The sequence below is a fragment of the Haemorhous mexicanus genome, chromosome 1 (genome assembly GCF_027477595.1).
Source record: "Haemorhous mexicanus isolate bHaeMex1 chromosome 1, bHaeMex1.pri, whole genome shotgun sequence".
NCBI classification, from domain to species: Eukaryota; Metazoa; Chordata; class Aves; order Passeriformes; family Fringillidae; genus Haemorhous; species Haemorhous mexicanus.
In genome coordinates, this window is record NC_082341.1 from 111,750,959 (window position 1) to 111,775,402 (window position 24,444).

At 38.3% G+C, this 24,444-nt stretch overlaps 1 protein-coding gene across 2 annotated transcripts in view; it reads left to right on the top strand.

Annotated features, from left to right (window-relative positions):
• The window catches only part of LAMA3 (laminin subunit alpha 3), a 107,003-nt gene extending 87,101 nt beyond the window's left edge, over window positions 1-19,902 (top strand). For both annotated transcript variants that reach the window (XM_059859361.1, XM_059859369.1), the window contains exons 53-77: window positions 310-451; window positions 1,039-1,138; window positions 1,521-1,637; window positions 1,721-1,900; window positions 3,667-3,809; window positions 4,841-5,014; window positions 6,151-6,302; window positions 6,397-6,559; window positions 7,039-7,172; window positions 7,665-7,812; window positions 8,663-8,782; window positions 9,687-9,811; window positions 10,164-10,284; window positions 11,435-11,575; window positions 12,303-12,433; window positions 13,321-13,452; window positions 15,589-15,733; window positions 16,029-16,180; window positions 16,564-16,753; window positions 17,047-17,187; window positions 17,977-18,136; window positions 18,270-18,397; window positions 18,516-18,609; window positions 18,947-19,066; window positions 19,233-19,902. In XM_059859361.1, coding sequence (XP_059715344.1) covers window positions 310-451; window positions 1,039-1,138; window positions 1,521-1,637; window positions 1,721-1,900; window positions 3,667-3,809; window positions 4,841-5,014; window positions 6,151-6,302; window positions 6,397-6,559; window positions 7,039-7,172; window positions 7,665-7,812; window positions 8,663-8,782; window positions 9,687-9,811; window positions 10,164-10,284; window positions 11,435-11,575; window positions 12,303-12,433; window positions 13,321-13,452; window positions 15,589-15,733; window positions 16,029-16,180; window positions 16,564-16,753; window positions 17,047-17,187; window positions 17,977-18,136; window positions 18,270-18,397; window positions 18,516-18,609; window positions 18,947-19,066; window positions 19,233-19,378 — 3,499 coding nt within the window. In that variant the 3' untranslated portion in view covers window positions 19,379-19,902. The remainder of the gene's footprint in view (window positions 1-309; window positions 452-1,038; window positions 1,139-1,520; window positions 1,638-1,720; window positions 1,901-3,666; window positions 3,810-4,840; window positions 5,015-6,150; window positions 6,303-6,396; window positions 6,560-7,038; window positions 7,173-7,664; window positions 7,813-8,662; window positions 8,783-9,686; window positions 9,812-10,163; window positions 10,285-11,434; window positions 11,576-12,302; window positions 12,434-13,320; window positions 13,453-15,588; window positions 15,734-16,028; window positions 16,181-16,563; window positions 16,754-17,046; window positions 17,188-17,976; window positions 18,137-18,269; window positions 18,398-18,515; window positions 18,610-18,946; window positions 19,067-19,232) is intronic.
• The last annotated feature ends 4,542 nt before the right edge of the window (window positions 19,903-24,444 follow it).

Here is a 24,444-nt window from a genome sequence, read left to right on the forward strand (position 1 = left end):
GAGGGCTGGGATTGAGGTGCCTTATTATTAACCATATGCTTTGATGAATTCTCTCCATGTCAATCATTTGAAGGCTGCTTTGGAGTCTCACAGCTGTGCTTTTCCATCTGCCTGAACTTATCCTGTCTTCTGAAGAGTCTTTCCATGTTGGTCTATCTCCAAATTTGATATTTTTTATAGAATGAAGTCACAGATCTAATTGAAAATAATTTTCGCTATTGGCATTACTTAAATCCTGAGTTCAGATCTGTTTGGAATCCATCTCACAGCCTTGGAAGAAGGCTGCATTTTTCACCCTGTTTCCCACAGAATAAAGAACAGTGCCAGGAAGGACGAGTTGGTAGGCTGTGCCGTGGAAGCTTCTACCGCCTATGACAATATTATTGGTGCCATCAAGGCAGCAGAGGAGGCAGCCAACCAAGCTGGGAAAGCAGCTGACTCAGCTTTATCAGTAAGTGGCCAAATCATGGTAAACTTGTTACAACTGGAGTTTTCTTTTCTTTAACTATCACAGAGGCGCCAAAATCAAACAGCTGTGTGTCTTGGCATGCTTTATTTTTCTGTGACCTTTTGTATGACTTGCTGTTCTGCATGTTGATTAATTAGTCTTGGCTCAACACCAATCAGGCCAATTACTGCTTTTCTGATGGGACTGCCCATATGAGTACTGACCATTGCTTTCAGTGCAAAATAAAGGGATCTTGCAAAGCAAGCCTGGTAATCACTGCAGGTGATTTCAGGTATTCTCTTTTACTCTGCACTACTAATACCCACAAGCTCTTCAGCAGAGTTATAACATCCAACAGCTGTATGCTAGTAATTTCCTCCTGATGCCCTAAAATCCATCTGAAGATTGCTAAAGACCAAGGTTGTAGTATGCTTGAATTAACCTGGGTAATTGTTGCTAAAGGTAATGTTCTTCAGATTAGATCTCAGTAGAATTGGGGGTTCTTTAAATTGGATTGGGCTCTCTCTTTTGCTCTTTAAATTTTAATGTAATTATCAAGTGATCTTACAGTACCATGCTTCTATTGTCAGACTGTGAAGAGAGAAGACCTATCAGGAAAAGCTGCAAGGTTAAAAACTGAGAGCAGTGCACTCATGGATCAAGCACAGGAGACTAAAAGGACATTGCAAGGTACTAAGAAAGGAAATGGTACTAGAAATGTTGGCACAGCCTGAGAAACTTTCCTTGAACCATAAATTTTCACATCTCAGTAAAGCCCTTCAGCGCTTGTTCAATGAAAAAATGTGAGTTCCATTACAGTGGAACTTTTTGTCAGGGTTATTTCCCATGGCAAAAAGGCAAGAAAGTAGATTTCCGGCTTCTGCTATGCTATACGCCTTTGCAGTCCTCCTGTCCAGCAAATTCTTTGCCTTGTGCTTGTTTTGCAGTGGACTCAATGCTCAGTGGCAGCATGAGCTGTGTAAGAGTGTAGACAAGAGCTGCAATACCATCTGTCCAACAGAAAATTGATATTTTTCTTTGAAATTCTCATGGGGCTTTCACTGTTTTGCAGCTCTTGGTCCTAACCTCGAAGACTTGAAGCAAAGACTTGATGTCGCTGATGGAAAGACAAATGCACTGAAAATTGATCTTGTCACTGCTCAAAACAATCTCAATGGGATAAACAGAGGTTTGTTACTTAGGGACCACTTCTGGCCTGCCCCTTTCATCTGTTACTGTAAGAATCTGCACGTTCATTTCTGTGTGTTTCAGGTGACATCGACAGCATCATCACCAGTGCAAGGAACATGGCAGAAGATGCCAACTCTGTCACCAATAGTGTGTTGAGTGAATTGGTCCCAATTGAAGCAGAAGTGGAAAGGATTAAGAGTAACTATGGAAGCACACAGAGTGCCAGCTTCAATAAAGCACTGATGGAGGCAAACAACTCAGGTATTGCAGGTGCTGTGTGGGACCTGCCAATGCACCGTAAGGGTGAACATGGCAAGTTTTGCAGCAGAAGCTTTAATCACTCAAGAGTTAGGCGTGTTCCCTAAGCTAGTATTCTGAACTTCTTTTATGGCCAGTAGAAAGGGACAGACATAGCAGAAAGTGACTCAGGCCATTCTGTGGTGTATGTTAAAAGCTAGTGTCATAACTGGTCTCTAAAGGTTTGGAGGCCAGTGACTAATGGGGGACCTTAGGGGTCAATAGTGGGTCTGATCCTGTTCAACATCTTTATTAGTGATCTGGTTGATGAGGCAGAGTGTGCCTCAGCACGTTTGCTCCTGACACTAAACTGGAAGGAGTGGCTGATACACCAGAGGGTCGTGCTGCCATCCAGACAAACTTCAACAGGCTGTGGAAATAAACTGCCAGGAACCTCTTGAAGTCCAACAAAAAGAAGTCCTGGACCTGAGGAGAAATAAACCCATGTAGCAGTATAGACTGAGCAGGTGGCCAAGCTGGAAAAAAGCTTTGTAGAAAAGGACCTCAGGGTCTTGGTGGGCATGAAGTTGAAGATGAGCCTGCAATGTGCCCCTGGGGTAACAGGTTTAAACACAGGAGATTCCGTCTGAACATGACAAAACAGTTCTTTTACTGTGAGGGTGACTGAGTACTGGCACAGGTTGTCCAGAGAGGTTGTGTAGTCTCATCCTCAGGAATATTCAGAAGCCTGCCTAGACACAGTTCTGGGCTACTGGATCTAGGTGGCCCTGCTTGAACACAGGGGTTGGACACTGTGACCTCCAGAGGTCCCTTCCAACCTCAGCTGCTCTGTTATTATGTGATTTTCTACTGCATTGGCTAGAGAAGGGCCCTAGACTATTACCTTAGGCTACATGTCTGTTAAGTGAAATTAAGTGGAAAGGATTGCACAGAGCTAGTGCTGAATACAAAATAAGGGATAATCACATTCCCAAACATCTTCATTTTAAATCTTTTCAGCAGCTTTATATGATAAAGTCAAGTAAGAGAAAAACATGTTAAATCATATAAATATAGGAGCTAGTCCTGCATGGTAATGCAGGGTTGTAAGTCATCCCTGCAGTTAGAAGATTGGTTTATAAGTCATATTTAGAAGAAATAAAAGGTCTGGATTTCATTTTATTTTCCTTCTGCATCATTGGGTTAGAGATGAGAAATTGTTTCCTATTATAACAAAAGTTAAAATTCTCATAATAATTTCTTTTCTCTTAAACAAAGCTTGCCAGATACTGTAAGACACTACGAAACTGTGCTGATTAGCAACCTTGACATAAGAATATAATTCATGCCCTACTCAGTCAGGCCAGCAGTCTGCCTACCCCATTATTCACTCTCTGACAGTGGCAGTAGAAGATGCTACGAGCCTGAGTCCTATCTGCTCTCCTTTATCCTCATTCTCCACTAGCATCCACAGCCACTGGGTAATATTGTCAGAGACCACATTGCTGTTCTATTTAATACTCTTTTCTGGACCTTTACCTAAAACATTTTTGGAAATGCTAATTCTGACTGCTTCTGCAAATACCTTTGGCAAAAAATTTCAGGAGTACAATAACCTCTGTATAAACTGCTGCTTTTAGTGAGAGCTTCCGAATATTGTAGGACCAGTCAAAACTGTTTTGTCATTACCCTGTCCACTGTTTTTTCTGATAACTGTGTAGCGATACTATATTTTTGCATCTTGTTTTCCTCCTTCTTTTTAATATCAATGATTTGCTCTTTCATTGCAGTAAAAAATTTGACAAACCAACTTCCAGATCTTTTCAGCAAGATCAAGAGTATCAACCAACAGCTGATGCCAATCAGCAACATCTCTGAGAATATAAATCGCATCAGAGAGCTGATTCAGCAGGCAAGAGATGCTGCAAATAAGGTCTGTCCTGAGCATTGCAATCATGCTTGACCTCAGTGGTTTGGATACACAACAGTACTTTTGTTCCTCTTTCTAAATAATTTTATTTCAATGTGTGTGAAAGACCAGAAATAAGTTTAATTCAGCAGCACTACCCAGCAACGGAAGTAACTGTGGTGATCGGAAGCTTAATAATTCATACATAAAAATGACAGGATGCAGTAGCATCCTGCTACATCTTTCTCCCATTCGTTTTTCTCCCCAGGGCATCTCCATAATACTGATTTGTACAGCAGCCTCTTGCCTTCCAAGGTACATTGTGGTGGCTTTGGCAGCAGGGACAGAGTTGGCTCTGCTGCTTAGAGACAGGGACCCATGCGTGGTCAATTGAAAGCTGATGCTGCCAAAGAAGTTGTGCAGCCATATTACTCCAGCTGCTCCAAAATGTTAGAAATTGGCTACTGGCACCTTATTAGACTGCCCTTTCTCATTTAAGGAACTGCTGTAGTTCCTGAAGTGATAGTGTGGTCTCAGGTACTAAGATCCCTGAGATCATCACAAATAACCTAGAGTTAAAATGAATAAGAGGAATCAGTGATCATGGTGTATTGAGCTACAATAGGATGTGTCTTTATGATATCAGAGGTGCATTGTAATTCCCAACAGACAGTCAAGTCCAGGTAAGTGAAGCACCAGGATGTTTTTAGACATCTGAATAATTCGTAGACTTGCTCTTCAGAGCTGCAGGGCATGTCCTTCCCTGTCCGTGTATTGAAGGTAACAGTTACTTGACAGAGGCACAGTAAGGATTGATAAATTGATGTCTGCAACAAAAAAGTGCTGTGTTAAGTATTGATAATACAGACTACTGCATTATCCACTCAGTTTCCTAATTACTTTGTTTGGTAGGATCAGAGTCCAAATCTGTGATAGTTAATGGCTGAAACATGGCTAGGATGTGTAATAGGTTACTTTGCAATTAAACTCACCAGTGAAACAGGAGTGGTAGCAATAGTTAATTGTAACATACTCAACTTTGGTTTTCTTAACAGGTTGCTATTCCCATGAGGTTCAATGGCAGCTCTGGGGTAGAGGTTCGACCTCCAAGCAATCTTGAAGATCTGAAGGGCTATACTTCACTTTCCTTGTTTATCCAAAGTCCTCAGCCAAGATCAGATGCCAAGCAGAGGGCAAATAGATTTGTCCTGTACCTGGGTAATAAAAATGTAGGTATATTTTGATAGTTAATCTGATTTTAAGAACAAATATGATGTTTTGAGAAAAGGATGGGAAGTGATCTGTTCTGACTGAAGTTTGTAGCTACTGTTGGCCTATTTCGTTAAAATTGTATTGTAGAAGTGTTTTGTTCATTCCTTCCCTGGCAAAGTAACTTAACAAGTGGCTGAGCCTTGTGCTTTGATGCTTTGCTCTTTTGCTCCTTGGAAGTTACTTCTCCATCATGGATGCCATCACACATTCTTATCAGACCTGTCAGTTTCTGCAGCAGTCAGCACAAACTCAGCCCAACTCCTGCCTCAGTACTTTGACTCTCTTCACAATATAAGTCACTCTGAGTTTCTCTGTTGGTTAAAAAAAAAATGTGATCATTCCCCTTTTAAAATTCAGCCCCTCAGCTCTTAATTTTCTTGTCTTCTGAATATGCAGAATAATGCAGACCTGCTTGTGCATTCAGGTTTGCTCAATCACCATCAAACATTTAAAACATTTCCTGCATGTGGTTTCTATTCTTGTTATTTGACAGGAGCTGTATCTGTAGTAAGCCTTGTGCTTACACAGAAAGCTGTTTAGAGGTATTTGTTCTACACTGGATTTCATCTTTTTATCTTCTGAATAACTAGCCAGGACATCTGTTGAAAGCATTTTAATGGTTACTTCTGAAATACAGTATCTTGAAGAAATAAAATGTGATTTTTTGGGGGAAAATGACTGCTCCCAGTCACCTCAGTAGGAGCCATTGTCCTTCACTGAGTCTTGTTCTGAACATCTTTTTTTATGTCACAGAAGTTGAGTCTAATTCTTAGTAAAGGTGTAATGTTTTCATAGCTTTAGCTGAAAGATGTTATGATGGACAAAAATATTTTACATACTGTTTTTACAAAAATAAAAACTCACACAATTAAGTGACTTTTCAGTTAATGTATAACTATATTAATTGAATCAGTGCAACATATAGGTTTGTAGTTTTTTCTTCCCAGAAATGATAAACTTAATTCTCATCATTAGGTGGGTGGATTTCTTATGACTCATGCACAGCATGATGATGTCTCTGAGGAAATGCTGCTGAATTTTACCTTAATTATAATTAATCATTTATTAATTATTATTTACTTACTATTTTTAGGCTTCCAAGGACTACATCGGTATGGCTGTGAAAGATGGTTACCTTACTTGTGTCTATAACCTGGGAGGTGGTGATGGAGAAGTGAGAGTGCAGTCGTTGATGACTCAAAGCAACGCTGAGGAAGCTGTTATGGATCAAGTCACATTTGAAAGGTATAAGACCCACAGTGTACAACAATCTTCTTGAAAACCTGCTAATAACATCTTTTATCAGTGTGATGTGATATTCTACCTGTTTTGGTTTTAGGATTTACCAGTATGCAAAGCTGAAGTACATCAAAGCAGCAACATCAATTTCTCCAGATTATGAAAGCCCTAGGACTGCAAGCAGTGGAGACAGTGACATGCTCCTCAATCTTGATCCCAGCAGTGTTGTCTTTTATGTTGGAGGATACCCACCAGATTTTAGGGTACAGAGTTTCTTAGCGTTTTAAAGAGATTTTGTGTTAATCATCCCATTGTTCTTACAAGTAAAGATGGGACCTAGCAGTCATTCAAAAGCACGTGTAAAAGTTTACCTATGTCAGTAGGAGCAGATGAAATGCAAGAAGATGCTACTTCCTACAGAGTCTGCCTGGCTTGTACCATGCTAGAGCTCAAAGAAGGGAGCATAATGATATTTCACTTACCAAGGAAAGCATGAAACCTGTCCAGCCCAGCTAAGTACTGTTCCCAATCTATGTGACTCTAAATTGTGCTGCAGTACACCTAGGGTCATATCAGATAATGTGGATATTGTATGCAAGCGTGTAGTATCTTTTTTTACATATTTAGAAATATCATATTCTGTATCTTAATAGTATTTGCAGTAAGTCTTAGCAGTTAGGTAGCAATGTAAAATTTTGTTAGCTAATGTTGATGAAATGGTTTTAATGGCACTGTTTTGCAGCCTCCAGATAATCTCAACTACCCTCGTTATGAAGGCTGCATTGAATTAAGCAGCCTAAATGAGCGTATTATCAGCCTTTACAACTTCAAGAGGACTTTTAATCTCAACACCACTGAAGTGCAGCCCTGCAGAAGGTATGATATGAACACAGAAGTGTTTCACAGTTCTTTGATTTTATCATTATGAATTCTTGTCTTTCACATCCAGAAGAATAACCACTGTAGCTAAATTGGTGATTTTTTCTAACTCTTGGCCATTATTACATTTCTTAGAAAAAATCCTCAGTAGTGACATGATTCACGTCTATAGCAATCTCAATCCATTTAAATTTAAGTGTTATAAAATCCAGATACAATTTATAGACTAAGGTGTTCATCTACTTTTTAAAGTAAATATTACATTAAGTTAAAAAAATACAGTCATTAATGATTTCCTCTCTAAAGATCAGATTTGTGAATCTGATAGAAGCCTACAGCCAGTGGAAGGTTTTCTCTCTACTTGGGTTAGATCAGAATTTGGCCTTATACCAAAAGCTTTAACTTAAGCTTTTTTAAAATTATAATGGCAGTAAGTCCATGTGGTAGAAGCTTTTGCTGACATATATTCACACCTGTGACATTGAATAGGTATAAAGAGGAGACTGACCAAAGCTATTTTGAGGGCACTGGTTATGCCAGTGTCACAGTGGGAGAAAGAAGTGGCGAACGAGTTCGGTATGAGCAGACCATTGAGACGACTGCAGATGAAGGCATCGTGTTCTTTGCAGCAAATGGGGTAATGTGTGGAATGCTTCTGTCTGTAATGTAGTGCAAGAACATCTTAAAAATCTTGCTTAATAAAGAACATGTTAGATACAGTAATAACTGTAAGGAAATAAAAGCGTTAAGAGTTAATAAAAGTGTCTTAAAAGTGTTATTTTCATCTGTGTGGCAAATTAGTCGATATTGCTGTATGTTTAATGTCATGTTGTTTGGTCTTTGGTAGTTGTGACAGGGAGTTGGGCTTATGGGTCCCTTCCAGCTTGAGCTATTCAGTGATTCCACTATGGTTGCTGAATACTCACTTTGTCAAGGCTGAGTAAAAAATCATTCCAAGAAGCTCCTCCATTAGGCCATGCAGAGAATTCAGAACTGGGGACAGGAAGTGCAATGTGCAATTGGGATCAAACCAATATTAGAATATTGAAATCCTTCAAAATTGGAAGTGCACTCTTCCCAAATCTAGATATGTGTGGAAATAGAGTAAGAAGGAATATAGAAGTGACGTGATGACTTATACCTGTAAAGATGCTCAAAACCACCGTGCTGCTACTTATCTAATAATCTTGTAGGCATATTTGCAATCACCGGGACATATTCTGGATAATTTTTCAATGCTGTAAAAAGTCAGTAGACATTTGAAATGACAAATTCCTTTAGAGATTTGGAGCTGATAGATCTGTTTATAATAGTTTAAAATAATTATGATTGATTAGTATAAGTTTTAGGCTTTGTGTTATCCTTTCCCCCAAAAGCTTTCTAGAAGCAACTAGATAGCTCCATTAAAATTATTCATATGACAGTGAAATATGTATCTGAAATTATAGCAGTGTAATTGTGTTGGTGTGTTTATATTTTTATTACAGGATCAGTTCATCAGTGTGCTCATTAGAAATGGTCATACAGTTTTTAGATACAAACTTGACTCTGAAACTCCAGAAGAAGTAGAAGCCAGAAAAACTGTAAATGATGGAACATATCAGCAAGTATGTAATTTTAAAGAATCAAGGGATCATTATGTGTAAAAATACACATTAACTGAAACTGTCCTGTTGTAAAGTTTAGTTGTGGAGTTTTTCTTTTGTGTGAGGAAATCAAGTCACTGGAGACTAGTTTGGAGATGTAAAAATGAATCTTTCTCTTGTCCTGCTTTAATGTGAATAGTTAAGTTTTAACAGTGAAAACACCAAAGGAAAATTTTTTTCAGAGCAATGCTTTACATAAGGATAGTTGTGTACAATGCAATTATTTGCATTAGTTTCATACTTAAATTAGTGATTTTACCACCTAAGGGTTTATTTCTTCAGGGTGGGCTGATCTTTTTAGAGATTACTGTTTTGCAGTCTTTGTTGTTGCTTGTCTCCTTAGCTTCCGTCCAGCTCTTTTGTAGCACTACCAAAGTGAAATCATAAAGACATTGTTAAAAACCTTTGATTTCCTTGTTGATTAGTTCTCCCTTTTCCCCTTAATATATTTCCAACTTAATAGTGTAAACTGCAGGGTCGACTGCAAGGAATCTGTATGCTTTACTGGGTTAAGTTACCTTCAGCCAGCTGACTGACTTAGTTTTTGTATCAGGCAGCAGCTTCTGAATCTTCAGCTACAAAGACAAACAGTATCTGAATCTTAGGGGAGGTGTGTATTTAGGGAAATCCTTCAGATGAAAATGAAACCTCACCTTGTATTTGGAGAGTTAACATTTTTCTTGCTTTGACTAAATGTCCAAAGCATGCAAAGTACCTTTGAAGTACTGCAGTTATCCTTGATTTAAGGCACTAATAAACAAGAGGAGGGGGAAAAAAACATCACTGCTCTGTGGGGGTACTTTTAATCAGGTAAATGATTTTTGTTCTGCCAAGTGAAGTGGTTTTCATTATTCATGTATTTCAGATTAATTTGGTGCTTGACCGAAGAAACAAAGTCGTGTATGTCAGTCCTGGTATTAGAGCCAGCATACAAGTCTTCAATTTCACTGAGTACTACCTAGGTGGAGTTCCATCTTTTCTACGGGAACGGTGAGTAACTATAAAAAGACTGTCATATACAGGCTTTGTAGGGAAACTCCATCTAAACTCTTTCCTTACATAATTTCTTTCATGCTCTGTATCGACTATCTAATGTGACATAAAAAAACCAAGTGTATAATACATGATCATGATCTGTGATTTTTGCCTAATGGTGAGATCTTTGTTGTAGCTCATCCTAAAGACTGGGTTTGATTAGCATGAGTATGTGTACACAAGAAAGATTGCTCTTGTTCTCTTTTTCTATTTCTTATATTGTCAGCATTTACAGGTTACTTATAGTGGTGTGTGCTTTGAAATGCCAGGCTACTGAACTCTTTTTCCTTCCCCTCCCTGAAACCAGCTTTAATATATCCACACCTCCATTCCGGGGCTGCATGAAGAATGTGAAAAACCCAAGCACTGCATCTGTTGTTTTTGATAAGACTTTTGGTGTCAGCAAGAAATGTTCAGATGACTGGAAGGTAACTAATACATTTCCTCAAAAACTTCTGCTGGAGTTCACAGACTCTGGTTTGTCTATAACTCCTGGACCATTATGTTTTGCTAAAGTCAAAAATTATATTGGGTTAACATGTGATGGCAGTAAAAGAACCTGGATTGGGTGTGAAGATGCAGAAATAAAAGAGACACTAGCCCTATTGTGATAGCTTGTTACAGCACATAGTCCACCCTCTTATTTAATACTGTTTACAATTAAGTATTCATATTTACCATGTAAGCTTGTTGGCTTCCAGTTGCTGCTATTGATTAGGCTGGAATACTTAATACTACTCTGTATCTTTCTTCCTGCCACGGTGTTTACGCTTCCCAATTAAATGACCCCTCAGCCTTTTTTTCTTGAAAGATCTTAACAGCCTACTTCCATCAAATTCTCACGTTCTAAGGCTCCACTCATCTGATTGTTTTGTAATTATTTTCTGTGCATCCTTGAGTTTTGCCATATTTTTTTTTTAATGGGACAACATGACATTTCAGTGCTGGCTTAACCAGAGCTACATGGAGAGATTAAAACTATCCTTCTGCTTCTACTTACTGCTGCTTACATGGTGCATCATCTCATTTGCCCTTTTCCTACAGTATTGCACTGAAAGTTTTTGCTTATTTTCTTTTACTTGTGGCATCTAAACCTTTCACAGAGCGATTTCTTCACAGACTATCTTTGCAGAGGATCTAATCTTCATTCTCTGTAGCTGCAAAACTTCTCATGTATTAAAAAGTGTCCAGTGACTCACACAGTTTCAATCATGTAGCTCATCTGCACAGCTTCATAGTTATGAACTATTCCTCCAGCTACTCAGCTTTGTCGCCTCAAATGTGACAACTTTCAAAGCCACAATAGCTAGAGATGAGCAGCTCATTATTCTCAGCAAGCCTCCTATCTCCTTTTAGTTTCTCAGACCATAGTTAATGCTGGTAAAGCCAACTCTGTCTGTTGGCTTTACCAGCATCTGACAGTCTGTTCTGTACTGAAATAATGGTTTTTGAGGTTTGCCTTGTGCTCGCTTTTGCCTGGAGCTGATCACAATTATGTTGAGTGGGGCAGCTGTTGTCTCATATTGGCATTTCTTCTGATTAAAAGGAAAATCACTGAAATAATTTTCTCTCTTTCAGCTTGTCAGATCTGCAGCTTTCTCCAAGGATGGAACACTGAGCCTGAGTGCAGCAGATTTCCCATTTCCAAAGGATTTCCAAGTTGGCTTTGGCTTTCAGACAACAGCTTCTACTGGAACACTCTTAAATTACAATCTACGGGTATGAAACACATTCAAATTAGCATATGTGATGGCTTTTATCTCTGAATCAGTCATTTCAGTTTGTGTCATAAGTCTCATGTAAATTCCTGTATTTTAAAGTAAGAAATGCCTTTTTTGAGCGTGGCATCTTGCATGAGAAATGCATTCTGTCAGTTTCTTCACATGGCCAACAAGTAGTTTGACGAGTAACTGAGCTTTGAACTAGAGCCTTCTGCAGAGTAGCTCACGGACCTGACACCAACATCCCAGCAAGAAAACTGTTACTTAATTGGCTGGAAATTTTCTCAAGGAAAAATGGCGCTCTGCCCATACAGAAATGTTATCATGTCTGAATAGACAGAGGAAAGGGATTGGTTCTGGCTATGATCCCTCAGAAAGCAGGGAAGTTTAAGTAGAACCCATTCTGGCTGGCTGAAGGAGCTAAGAAGTGAGTGCACACCAGGTATTTGAGAAGTGGAGCACTGGCTCCTCTGCTTTTTGTAAAAATAAACAAGTATTTTAAATAAATGTTTGCTATTCAGAGTGCAGAGGTATTTTGAAATGGAAGGTATGCTCATCATGCAGAACTTGGTACACATCTGGTACTAGATGACTGAGAAATGCAGGTCTAGTGTAAGAAAATTTGTTGCCTGCTGGCACCCACTGAGAGCTGTATTAATGGCAGTAGCAAGAACTAAAGGCTTTTGCATTTATTTAGCTGATCATTTTGTGGGGTTCTTTTGTAGCCTGATGTTCTTTCCATCTTTCTGAGTCCTGGCTCTGTAACTGCAAAGATACGAGATAAGGAAATTAAACTGGAAAAGAAATATGAAGATGGGTCAGTGCATTATGTGACAGTAATGAAAACAGGCAACAGGTGAGTCCAGTTCTTCATCTAGATCTTATATGTAGTGGTTGGAGAGAGGAAATTCAAATTTTAGGGGACTGATTCTTTGGATAAACAGCTTAAAATGGTCTCTTCTAGTAGAGGATACCTAAATAATGAAGGGAAAGGAGATTTTTGTTCTATGAATATGGATGCTGGTAACTATGATGTTTCAGCTGTACCCTACTGTGCATTTCTTTTATAGGTTGTGTGAGTTTTGACTGCTTGTCTTGCTGGAGCTTTGGAATCTTTGGAGCTCTTCCCCTTCCCATAACCTTCATGTGTGTCCCCTGTAAAGGACCAGGGAAGAAGCAAATGCTGTGTCTGTTTTTTCAATAATGATCTGTTATGCAGATATTAGATATTAGAAGAGACAGTTTACTGAAAAGCTCCTAAATCATACTGATTGCTGTGTAATGCATGAAATTACATAAGTGTTCGTTGAAGTGGAAAGTTTTGAATGGTTGGCTATAACTTTGGGTTATTGTAACTAAATACTGTCTGTTTCATTTTGACACAAAGACTTAAATCCTGTCCCGTAGCTGACAATGAGAGCTTTTTCATGAATTTCAATTGCACCAGGATTTCACTGTAGGACTGAAGTATGAACTTCAACTCTTGCTCATTAACTAATATGGAAAAGCAGAGCAATTTCACAGCAGTCAATAAGCACACACTGAAAAAGTCCCAGAACTAAGCTAATGAAGCTCTAGCATAATCACAATGTAACAAGGAAACGTATCTGTCAAATTGTTCTTTTATATATATATATATATATATATATATATATATATATATATATATATAAAAAATTTTTTTAATTTAGTTTCCTAATTATTTCTTTATATATCGTGCTTATTTTCATTCACTTTTTTCAGAGTACATCTACTGGTTGATGATGAGTCAAAAGCAATTGACTCTCCCAGGTCATCAAACTCACAGGAATCAAACAGACCTATAAAATTTGGTGGAGATTTTGAAGGTTGCATCTCAAACATCTTTATTGAAAGGTATTTGGCCTAGAAAGAATTATGTTTCATGCATTTTGGCCTGTTCTCTTTCTTAAATCATATTAAAATTACATTTTGCTAAAATACTTTTCTTCTGCATGTGTGAAGCCTTCACGAATGCATAACTTTGCTGCCCTCAAATACTCTTTCATTCAGGTATATTATACATGGGATCCAGTTATAATTAAATCTGCTGTTCAGATGTAAAATAATTTTAGCCTAACAGACTAAATAATTTTGACAGACTGTTTAGCAGTCTGTTAGCCAAAGAATGAACTCTGCAGAGTGAATTGTATATGTCCCAACAAGGCATCCAAAAAGACTTGCTAAATTGTCTTATTATAGCTCCCTAGGGAACCAGGTGGTGAAAGGAGCAAAGCTACTGACAGAATCAAAACAGTTACACAAACAAGTGGGACCATATGTGTAGAAATCATCTGCCTTATTTAGGCTATTTCTTCTTTTCACATGTTTGTCTGATTATTAGAGACACCTTACAGGCAAAATTTAGGAGGAAAAATATGCATAAATATGTTTCTAGAAGACAAGCATTCCATGAGCCATAAGTCATGTCCCAGTGGGACTTTGTGTTAGTTAAGTTTGATGAATATTTACACATGTGTAGAGTTTTCAAAAATAGTGTATTTTGATTCAATTGTCATACCACGACAAAATGGGAAGGGCTGGAAGCCAGCTTTAGAGATCCTCCAGTTTTAGCCCCCTGCAATGGGCAGGGACACCTTACACTAGATCAGGCTGCTCAAATTATGTCTTCATTAAAAGCACTACGAGGCAATCAAGTGATGCCAAGATGATTTTTTTGCCTTTTATGTACCTTTTATGTATCCTCAGTACTCCTTGCATGCACACTTGTAATTCCTTAAGTCTGATAACTCAGCATAGCCCTAGTAGTCTGTTTAGCCAGGAGACCAAACATCCTAAAGGCCTTGAAGTAGGAGACTGGAAAGCCCTACGCTGTCTTGAGAAACCAAGGCCCCCTCTAGAACATATCCTCTAAACTAAGATTCTGCCCATCCAGGGGAGAATTCCTTGGATGGGGGACTATCACACCATTCAGCCAAGCCTCCCATTGGGGCATCCTTGTTAGATATCCCAATTTGTAAGGTCTGTGAATTATATATGTGATTTTATCACATGTGTGCATTGTGGTGTATCCCACCTTGGCAAAGTGGTGAACCATAAGGATCCTTATTAAAATACCAAAGTAAAACCCCCTTATCCCTTAACCTTGTCTGGCTCTCAGTTTTTTTAAGATCAGGAAAAGGCATCAGGAGTTACCTATATATATTAAACTTCCCATCAGAAAACAAATTTGGAAAGTTTTTGTGCCAAAGCAGATGAAGAATAAATACTGTATCTGGTCTGATGGAGTGAATGGAGAATGACCAGCATTCAAGAAGTTTGGGTTCTACTCACAAATCTACCACTCTTCTCATAGAAAACCACAAGCAAGGACCTTTTTAGCCTTTTTGTAGCTGTAAAGTTTTTTGTAATTTACTGATTAGAGATGCTTTGTACAACTTAGAAAATTATAGTATTGCTTAATATTATTCTTTATACACAGGGTAAATTGGCTTTGACAGTCTTCCTGATAATTTGGTTATAATACTAGAGGTACATGTGAAGTTGTGATAGGCTTTGTCCCTTGACAAAACTCATCTGAACATCTTATTTAAGGAGAGAGTGAAGCAGAACCAGATGATGTTGTATTTTCTTGATTTGAAACTGTTTTTGTATAATTACCAATCAAAGTTTTATAGTCTTTATAGATTCAGAAATGTCAATCAAAGCTGCTGTCATTTTTTCCTCTTTTTTCAAGGACCACATATTTTTGTGTTTTTTAAATAGCTTATAGCAAAAATTACTTTGTTTAGAAAAGATGAGAACAGAAATCAGAGTTTTTCTATAGCCAAAAAGAAATGAGCAGAGCCAGGGAAAATATGATTTACAGCATTGAATGTACATTTTTGCTTGAAAAATAAAAATTGGTACTCTGCTATCATGCCACTAGGAAAGACATTTTGCACAGAACACATTTTTACAATATGTTTGTTGTTGGTTACACTAAAGAAAAGGAATGCTGAGTCACAGCACTTACTGCTTTCATCATGACAGGGTAGGTCAGCTCCCCGAAGTTCAAAATCTTGTTGCTAATACTGGGAAGACTGGTGTATCCCTTGGAGCTTGTCAGGAATATGAAAATCTTGAACCAATGCTGCTGCAGGAATTTAAAAATCCTCTCAGGCTTAAGATGCTCAAGGTATGCTTATTGTAACTGTCATCTTTGTTCCATTTTGATGCCCAGGGTTTCCATCATTTCTGGAACTGAGATTCAGATGTTCTTTCTTTCCTTCCATCTCACATCTGAAGCAAGTTCTTACCATGTTGCAGTTTCATGCTAAACCCACACCTGTCTAGAATGACAACAGCTTTTCTGTCTTTTAGGGAAGGCTGCTTACTGCCTTGGTTGGGAGCTCTTAAATGTGTTGTTGATTGAAATGTTTCTATTTATGTGCACATATAATAAATGTTTCAATTCTGTCTTATGTGCACAGAATGAAAAATACCTTGATTATTTGAAAGCTGCTAACGTGCAAAACCACTCTATACCAGCTCCATTACATGACAGCAACGAAGCATATCTCCTTGGAAGCATCCCAAACAGTTTCATATCCTACATGTTTTCTCCATTGTTATCTACAGACAGGTAATAAAAATGTTCTCTGTTCTCCTCCTAGTACTTGAATTGTTGAAGCTGCTTGACTCTTAGGGTGCTGATTTTCTACTTGTTTATATGTTGGGCCATAACAAAAGGTGGTTCTTAAAGTTCAGGCTTCTTTTTTCCTGTGCAAACATTTACCTAAACTGAGATTGAATAGGATGTGGTGAACAATTACAGTGCATGTTAATGCCAGTTCCTAAGCCTGAATGTGTCAAGTTTCATTCACATTCAGAAATGCAGTGTATAATGCCATAATTCCTCCCAAATGCTATTCTGCATTTCCCAAATGGAGTTTCACGGGAGAACAGAAAAGATACAACAACCAACAAAATAGACCTGTACTAGAATACGCTTGCTTTCCACTGCAGGTTACATTTCTCTGTAGATGTACGGACTCGATCATCAAGAGGATTAATAGTTTTCATGGAGGAAAGCTCTGAGGACTCTTATATGGCTCTCCACATTTCAAAAGGACGTTTTGTCTTTTCACTTGGCTCTGGAGAAAAACAAATCAAAGTCAGAACCAGTATTAAATACAATGATGGACAATGGCACACTGTAAGTAGTATGGAACCACAGTGTTAGCATAACTAGCATTCAGCAGGCACAGCCTATTGCATTTTTAAGAGAATAGAAACTCAGTTTTGGTCATTGGAAATAAATTCTGATGCCTGAAAGTTCATGTGGTTGACAGGTCTCTGAGAGACCGTATTGAGGCTGATGGTCCCAGGATGTTACTTTCAGTTTAAATATTCCAACATCATGGTATTTAATTTAAAGACAAAGAAAATTTGCAGTGGCTTTTGTTGGCTTTTGGGTTTTTTATTCTGTTATCCTTGTCTCCTGGAAAGGTGGTCTTCAGCACAGATGGGAAGAATGCCCGTCTTGTTGTTGATGGTCTAAGGGCCCAGCACAGAAAATTGGCAACCAATTCTGCCATCAACATCAAGCCACCAGTCTATGTGGGAGGGCTGCCACCACCAAAGAGACAGGTAAATAATTGACAAATCCACCCACACACACTCCCTATGCTGCAGTAATTATATCGGAAAGTCTTTAATACGCAAGATTTCCATGCTGAAAGCTTTGGGGAGGATTTCCAAGGACCACGTGTGCACCATCTGTGGCTGGTCTTTGCAGTGGCTCATTATCAACCTTTTTCCTCATCTGTTCTCACAGCCTTCACCTGGACTCATATTTTCAATATGTTGCTGAGACACTGATGACAACCATGCACTCTTTTCATTTCTATTCCTTAAAAATATAGAAGACCAAAGTCACATTTTTAATTCCAGAAATAACCATCTTTCTGCAGAACATTTGCCTCAGTAGACTAAGCAATAATTAGTAGAAAAGCAAAAGAATCATTCTCATTAAGGAATTATGGATGTAGAACTGGATTTGAATCTGAAATACATGTGGTTTCTATTTAAAAAAGAGGATAGTTAATGATCCAGGGTATTTTATAAAATCAGATTTAAATAAACAGAAATAATCTGCTTCACGGATTTCACAATTCCTCTTGCATTGTCTTTTTGACACATAATTGGGAAGTATGTTTTACTAGCAGGAGTCATGTTAATTCAAAATCAACTCTTACTGAGTTTCAAGCACTTTTTTAGAATTTTGGAATACCATTTCACTGCATCAAAGATGGGTACTAGGTGCCTTTATTGCCACTTGGCTTTCTATAGTCCAGCTGTCCAAACAACCAATGTTTAGTATTATTTCTAAAAAAAGCCGTAATGCTTCAGTATTCATGTTTTGAAATATGCTTTCAGAATATGCCAATGAAGAGTTTCAAGGGCTGCCTGAGGAATTTTAAGATGAATGGAAAAGCCATGAATGCACCTCAACAAAAACATGGCATACTTCCATGTCTAGATGTTCCCATGGACACAGGGATTTACTTCTTTAATGAAGGAGGATATATCACCATTGGTAAGCTGTGTAGAGATTATGGTATATGGAATTGTGTGAAGCACATAGGTATATGGGTTACTTGTTTTTTACGTGGTTTTCCAATTATCTCCTCCTATGATCATCCCTCTCCCCACTGTTTAATTCTCCACAGGTAATTTGCTGATGGGTTTGGATTTCAGGATTGCATTTACCATTCGACCAAGGAGTTCCACAGGTGTACTCCTCCATGCTGGAAGCAAGCAAGACAACTACTTGACTGTTTACATGAAGGGAGGAAAGGTGGGTACAGACTGTGTCCATTCCAGCTGTATTGTCCTCATTCAGCAGGGGGAACTCTGACCTTCCCCTGTTGCTCCTGTTCTTTGTCACAGTAGCTTAACAGGTAACTTCTCTACAGGTGATTGCTGCTGGAAATAGTGATGCTGGAGAATTCCAGGCATCAGTCACACCTAAGAAACTTCTGTCTGATGGGCAGTGGCATACCATTGCAGGTACATTGTACATACCATTTCTTCTGAAGCTTTGAAGGGACAATGGGCACAGAGCACTGCAGCTCCAAATTTTTTATTAAACATTTCACTTCCATTTAGTCTGAGAATACTCTTGTATTGGGTCTTGTGTTAATTAAAGGCTTTACATAAGATTTTTTTGGTAGGCTCTGTTAAGCCCCAGATGACCTAGGTTTGTCAGTCTAACACTGAATTAAAATAAAATTTGTTTTTTCTATGCCTTGAATTTCAAGAAATATGCTATTTAAAAATAGTGCCATATCTAGCTGATTCTTTAATAGGATTGAGAAAGAATTCTCATTTTCCTTCTTCTTTGTAGTCTCTCAGAAGGAGAACACCGTGCAGCTAGAGGTGGGCACGCAGAGTAACTATACCACTGTACTTCAACCCTCTCCTCCTAGACGTGTGTATCAGCCACTCTACTTCGGCAAAATTCCAGGTAATATTACCGCTTCTTATTTTTTTCATGTTTTTTCCTTTCCAAAACAAAGTTCCCATCCATTCATGTTCTCCTATATAATTTCCCCTCTTTTGAAAGCCCTGCCATAATTAATGTTCTTTAAAATAATTCTTATTAACTTGGTCTTTCCACCTTGGTTTTGTAGCAAATTTGGACACCCCATGGCTTCCAGTTGAAGACCCATTTTTTGGCTGTCTTCGGAATATGACCATCAATGACAAACATGTCTCCACCAGGAGGATTTCAGAGGTTCATGGTGCAGTGAATTTGCAAGGGTGCCCAGAGAAGTAACTCTGTTGTTACAGCTGTCGTGCACGCATCGGCCTGTGTGGATTCCCCTTTGCTGACCAGCATCAGGCTGCTTCTTCCGAACAGCTGGTGAGCAAATGCATCCTCTGGATGTGGACTGTGCCAAAGCAAACGAAAAGTATTTGCTTTGACAAACTCCCTTTTAAATGTCATTGATTTCTGAGGTAATCCGTTGTGCCTTTGGAGATATATGCAGAAAATGTAATTGCATATATCCTACTGGGTCAAATTCTGCTCTCCTCCACAACAGCAGAGACTTGAGCAACTCCAGTGTCTTAATTTTCCTTAATGTTGGCCATCTTGAGAGCAAATTTGATCCATTAATATAAAGAATTTTATAAAAATATAAATCTCTTTGGATTGTTGCTTTTACAGAAATGTACATTGATGTTCAAAGTAATAATAATAATATAAATGGAGTTTGAAGCACTTTAAGGAGTGAAACTCTGGGGGTTTGTTACAAAGTTAGGAATTGTGGGACCAAATAAATGCAGTATGTTCCTAAACCCTTTCATTGTCTTGTTTGGTTGTTTTAACCTGGTGGGTTTTTAATATACTTTTTAGAAGCTGCTAAATCCTGCTTGCTTTGTGCAAATATTTCTGTAGGTTTAAGATGCTGATTTGCCTGAATAAGCAGGTATCCATCATTTCTCCATCTCTGCTCATTACAGTTTGATTATCTAAAAATTTCAAAAAGAGGGTCATTTTTTTGCAATATTCAGAGACAGAGAGTCTCTTCCATAGGCAATTTTTTGCCTAATGAAATGAAGAAAAGTTTTATCAAGAATAGCAGCTGTATTTGCTACAATTATGTAGCAGAAATTACAGGACTAACCCAGAAAAATTTTCTTCAACATTCAGATCTTTGTTTTGTACCTAATTGTGACCCACAGTGGAGGGCAGGGAACCCACTTTGCTCTACTCTTCTGAGAAGAGGGTTGGACTGTATAGACTTGACATGGCTTCTTTTTCCTCTGTCATTCAGAATCAGCATGTTCAGAAGGAAATGGTTTTCTTTATTCCCAATCCCTGATGCCAACCCTCTTTTGCAAAATGAAAAAATAAAAAAAAAAAGAATGCCTTTTCTAAGGCTGGTCTTCGATGTAGGAAGTCATGCAGACAAATTCTCCTTCACTCCTAATGTTCCTGCTTTCCACTGCCTTCTTCTTAATGTACAGCAGCATGTCTTTGGTGTGTTTGAAATGCGGTGCAAGCTGGACTAATAGAAGCAGATGCCAGATCAATAGCCCTTACGACTTTGGTCATTAATCCCTTTGCAGCTTTGCAGGGTAGCAAAAGTGTCAGAAAGCTGTTCACACCAAATCTTGTGATGCTTTCTCTATTATGGGCAACTCTTTCACTGGCAAATCTGTGTCCATGCAGAGGTTTCTGAAGTGTAAAGCCAGTTTTGGTGGGAATGGGATGCATGCCGGGGCTGAGGGCTCAGAGGGAGCAAAGGCTTGACATGGCAGAGCCCTCTCCCTATATTAGGCATATCTCCTGTACAGCAACCTGCCACATGAGACAGCAGCACCCATCAGGCTGGAGGTGATGGGTTCAGAAATAATCTCTTGTGATAGCGACAACTGAATCCTTTCTACTTATGAAAGCTCAAATAATTATTTGACCAAAACTGTGAAAACACTCAATTCATTTACTGGCTTAATTGACACTAAAAGTTTCCAGAAGGAGAAAGGACAAACAATTACATTTTATCATGCAATTCTCTAATAACTTTCCATATCTCATGCTCATCAGACGGCTCTGTGAGGCAGATTTTCCCAAACCACAAAAAAAAGCCTTTTCATTCTTCTCTTACCACCCTCAGTAAAACAAAGACAAAAGCCATGGCAAAGATTTTTGCATCACAACCTGGAGCTAGTCCTGGATTTCAATTCCTCTCCATTTGATTTGATTTTATCAGAAGTAGTTTTAATGCTGACAAAAAGAAATGAAAAATTTATAAAGACTTGAGTAAATATAAGATATATTGATCAGTAAGTATTAATTCCAATACAATACTACTTTTGCACAACAAAAAAATAGAAAAGTCTCCTTGGTTTTAACGTTCTTTGTGGTTTGGGGTTTTTTTCCCCCACAACTTTTTGAGTTGTATTGCTTCCACAGAGTCAGACAGTCAGTTATTGTTGGGACAATGAATAAAAGCCAACTAGAGTTTCAGGTTCTGTACTTTCACATAGGTAAATCTACATCAGGCTGAGGAACACTTAATAAAAACCTTTTTCATAGAATATTTTGAGTTGGAAGGAACCCTCAAGGGTCATCAAGTCCAATGGATGATCTTAACATGAGGAAAGAAGTTGTTCTGTTTCAATCAATGAAGAATTTTTATTATTGAAGAAACCCATGTGGACACTGTGTTACGGGTTTTTTAATTGTTAGAATTAGTAGTTCCAAGACTTTCATCATCAGTGTTGCCATTTGACAATAATTTGCATGAATTATTTGCCTCTTTTGGCTGTAGCATTTCAGGTGTGCCCCCAAAACTAGCAATTCCCATGTTAGAATAAAATAGTCACACAGGAGAGGCTTTCCCTATAACATTTTATTCTGTAGTCATTTTACTAATTAAATACCATGTTCAGTACACTGAGAGCACATGGCTAAAAAACACACACTCTTTAACAGCATGTTAGAGTTCTTCTGAAACCCAAATCAATTTCAGAAGGAGAGCAGATTTCCACTCTACACTAAACCACATTGGTATTGTTAGCATCAAATCCCTCTCTTGTCCATATAAGTATCAAGGGCAAAGGGTTCTCATCCAGTTAATTTGGATTAGATTTAATAGGATCATGTTATCTGAGGTGGATGACACCAAGGTCTGTGAGTTTCCATTTATTATAACTACAAACCACAGCTAGATTATTGGCAGCTGAAAGACAGAAAGCCTAACACTGAGAACTGAGAGCAAATAAAATGAAATAGATCACAGGGCACTGTAGGAAGAAATACACATTCATTGTAGAAAAAAAAAGCAGGTATATATATAAAAAAGGAAAACATACTGCATTTTCACTGCTTATAAATGACTTAAGCTTGTAATAACAAAAGCTTCCAACTAAAACTTTTAACATTCTTTCTGTACCTGAGCTAAGGTTTTGTGCTTTTGTTTCTGTGGAGCTTTCATTTAAAACAGAGCCATTGACCTTTCACACTGTCACCAGCAACATGAATTGTGCAAGCTAACTTTCTGTGGTTTTGTAACCACTTCTTTGAGTCACCTGTGAGCCAATTCATTTTAGTTTTCCATCCTCTTTGCTTCTTCATAAGTCCTCCATGGGTATTTTTCGTATAAGGTTTGGTTTTTTTTATTATTTGGGGTATTTTCTCCCTTCTCCTTCCTTTCTGCCCTTCATAAAATAGCCTTGAAAATGCAGTCAGTGAAAACACTATAAATGTGTTATGGTTTTGTAATGGACACTTCCCATGCTTTTTGCCTATTATCATTCTCTTTGTGGTTTCCTCATTTAAAAAAACCAAAAACCTCCTGCATCTTTCTCTAATGATGTAAGGAAATTTAGGACACAACCTTCTGTAAATCTGTCTGCATTTTCTAAAAATACATTAAATGGACATCCCTGGCAAAAGGGATGTTAAAGGGGATGGTGCTGTAATACAGTATTATAGCTTCACTGGAGACATTAAGGCTGCAAGGCAGAAACATAAACATCCTTTGTGCAGCTGGCCCAGACATCTTAAAATTGCAAGAGACTGGTCATTGCCTGAGCTGCAATGAAGCACTCTCTGAGTATAATGAATTGCAAGCAAAATAACCAATGAGTTTTTATGTTCTGTCAGTTTAGGGGATCCTCTGTAGCAATAAAACCAAACTGTGACCTGTTGGTCGTATTGTACAGTGTTTTCTGCTTTGCAGCTGATAGCATAAGATCTTTTTTAAACACACTCTTGTCATTACTTTACACCTCAGCCAGTCAATATGTTTCCTACAGGTTGTTCCAAATGTAAAGCACTTGTGAAATTTCCATGAGAAACAATTTCTTTGTTAAGGTGTCACTCACTCGTTGAGAAGGATGGAACACTGCTGCATTGTCACACACAATACAAAGAAAGGTAGTTGGCATCATGGCCTTTTGTCTCTGTTCAGTTATATTTAAATTGGGAGCAACAACAGATTTCTCTGTTGTGTGGGAGCCTGTGTCTAAGATTTCTGTCACAGGAGGACTATGCACTGGTAAGAGTGAATAATTACATTTATAGTTGTGTCAGTAATTTATGAAATAATATGTATTATGGTTTAGGAATGGTGCTTCACAGTTCAGTGCACCCACTGAGGCTCTCCCAAACTACACTGACACTTGCCCACTCCTCCTTTCCGCTGCTCCTTCCTGGTCCGGCAGAGGAAATTGAGAATCAGGGCACAAAAGGTGAAGATCACAAGTTGAGAAAAGAACAATTTACTGGAAACAGCAATGAGATAAGAAAATGAACAGTAATAGCAACAATATGAATAATGGCAGTATTATTCAAATAATACAAAGAGAGGGTGATTCATGTGCAGAGATGCTCACCAGGGACCCCTAAGACAATGAACCGTGGCAGACAATGCTGCCATGTTTTTTTTTAACCAGAAGCCCTGTCCTCTCCCACAGAAGCCAGAATCCCTTACCCCTGCTCCTGGCAATGACCTGAAGTGGTATGGAATAACTTTCTGCCATGCCCCTTGACCCATGCTCTCTCAGCTACTGCAAAAAATTAACTCTGTCCTGGCCAAAACTAAGGCAACATGGAAAAGACTTATTAGAATTTCAATCCAGAAAGAATTGTTCAGATCGTTTTTTGATGCCTGAAGACAACAAAGAAAAACATTAATTTAAAGGATGGAGAAATAAATACTTTTGTGTCCAGCCAGCTATTGCTGACACAGTTTTAATTAACAAGGTTAATTATTAGTATAATAAGCCAAAATCTATCAGCATGAGATATTACTTAATAGAGGAGTTGTATAGTTGGGTAACAGCAGCTATCATAAATCTTAATTCTAGATCCTGATTACTTTCTGATCA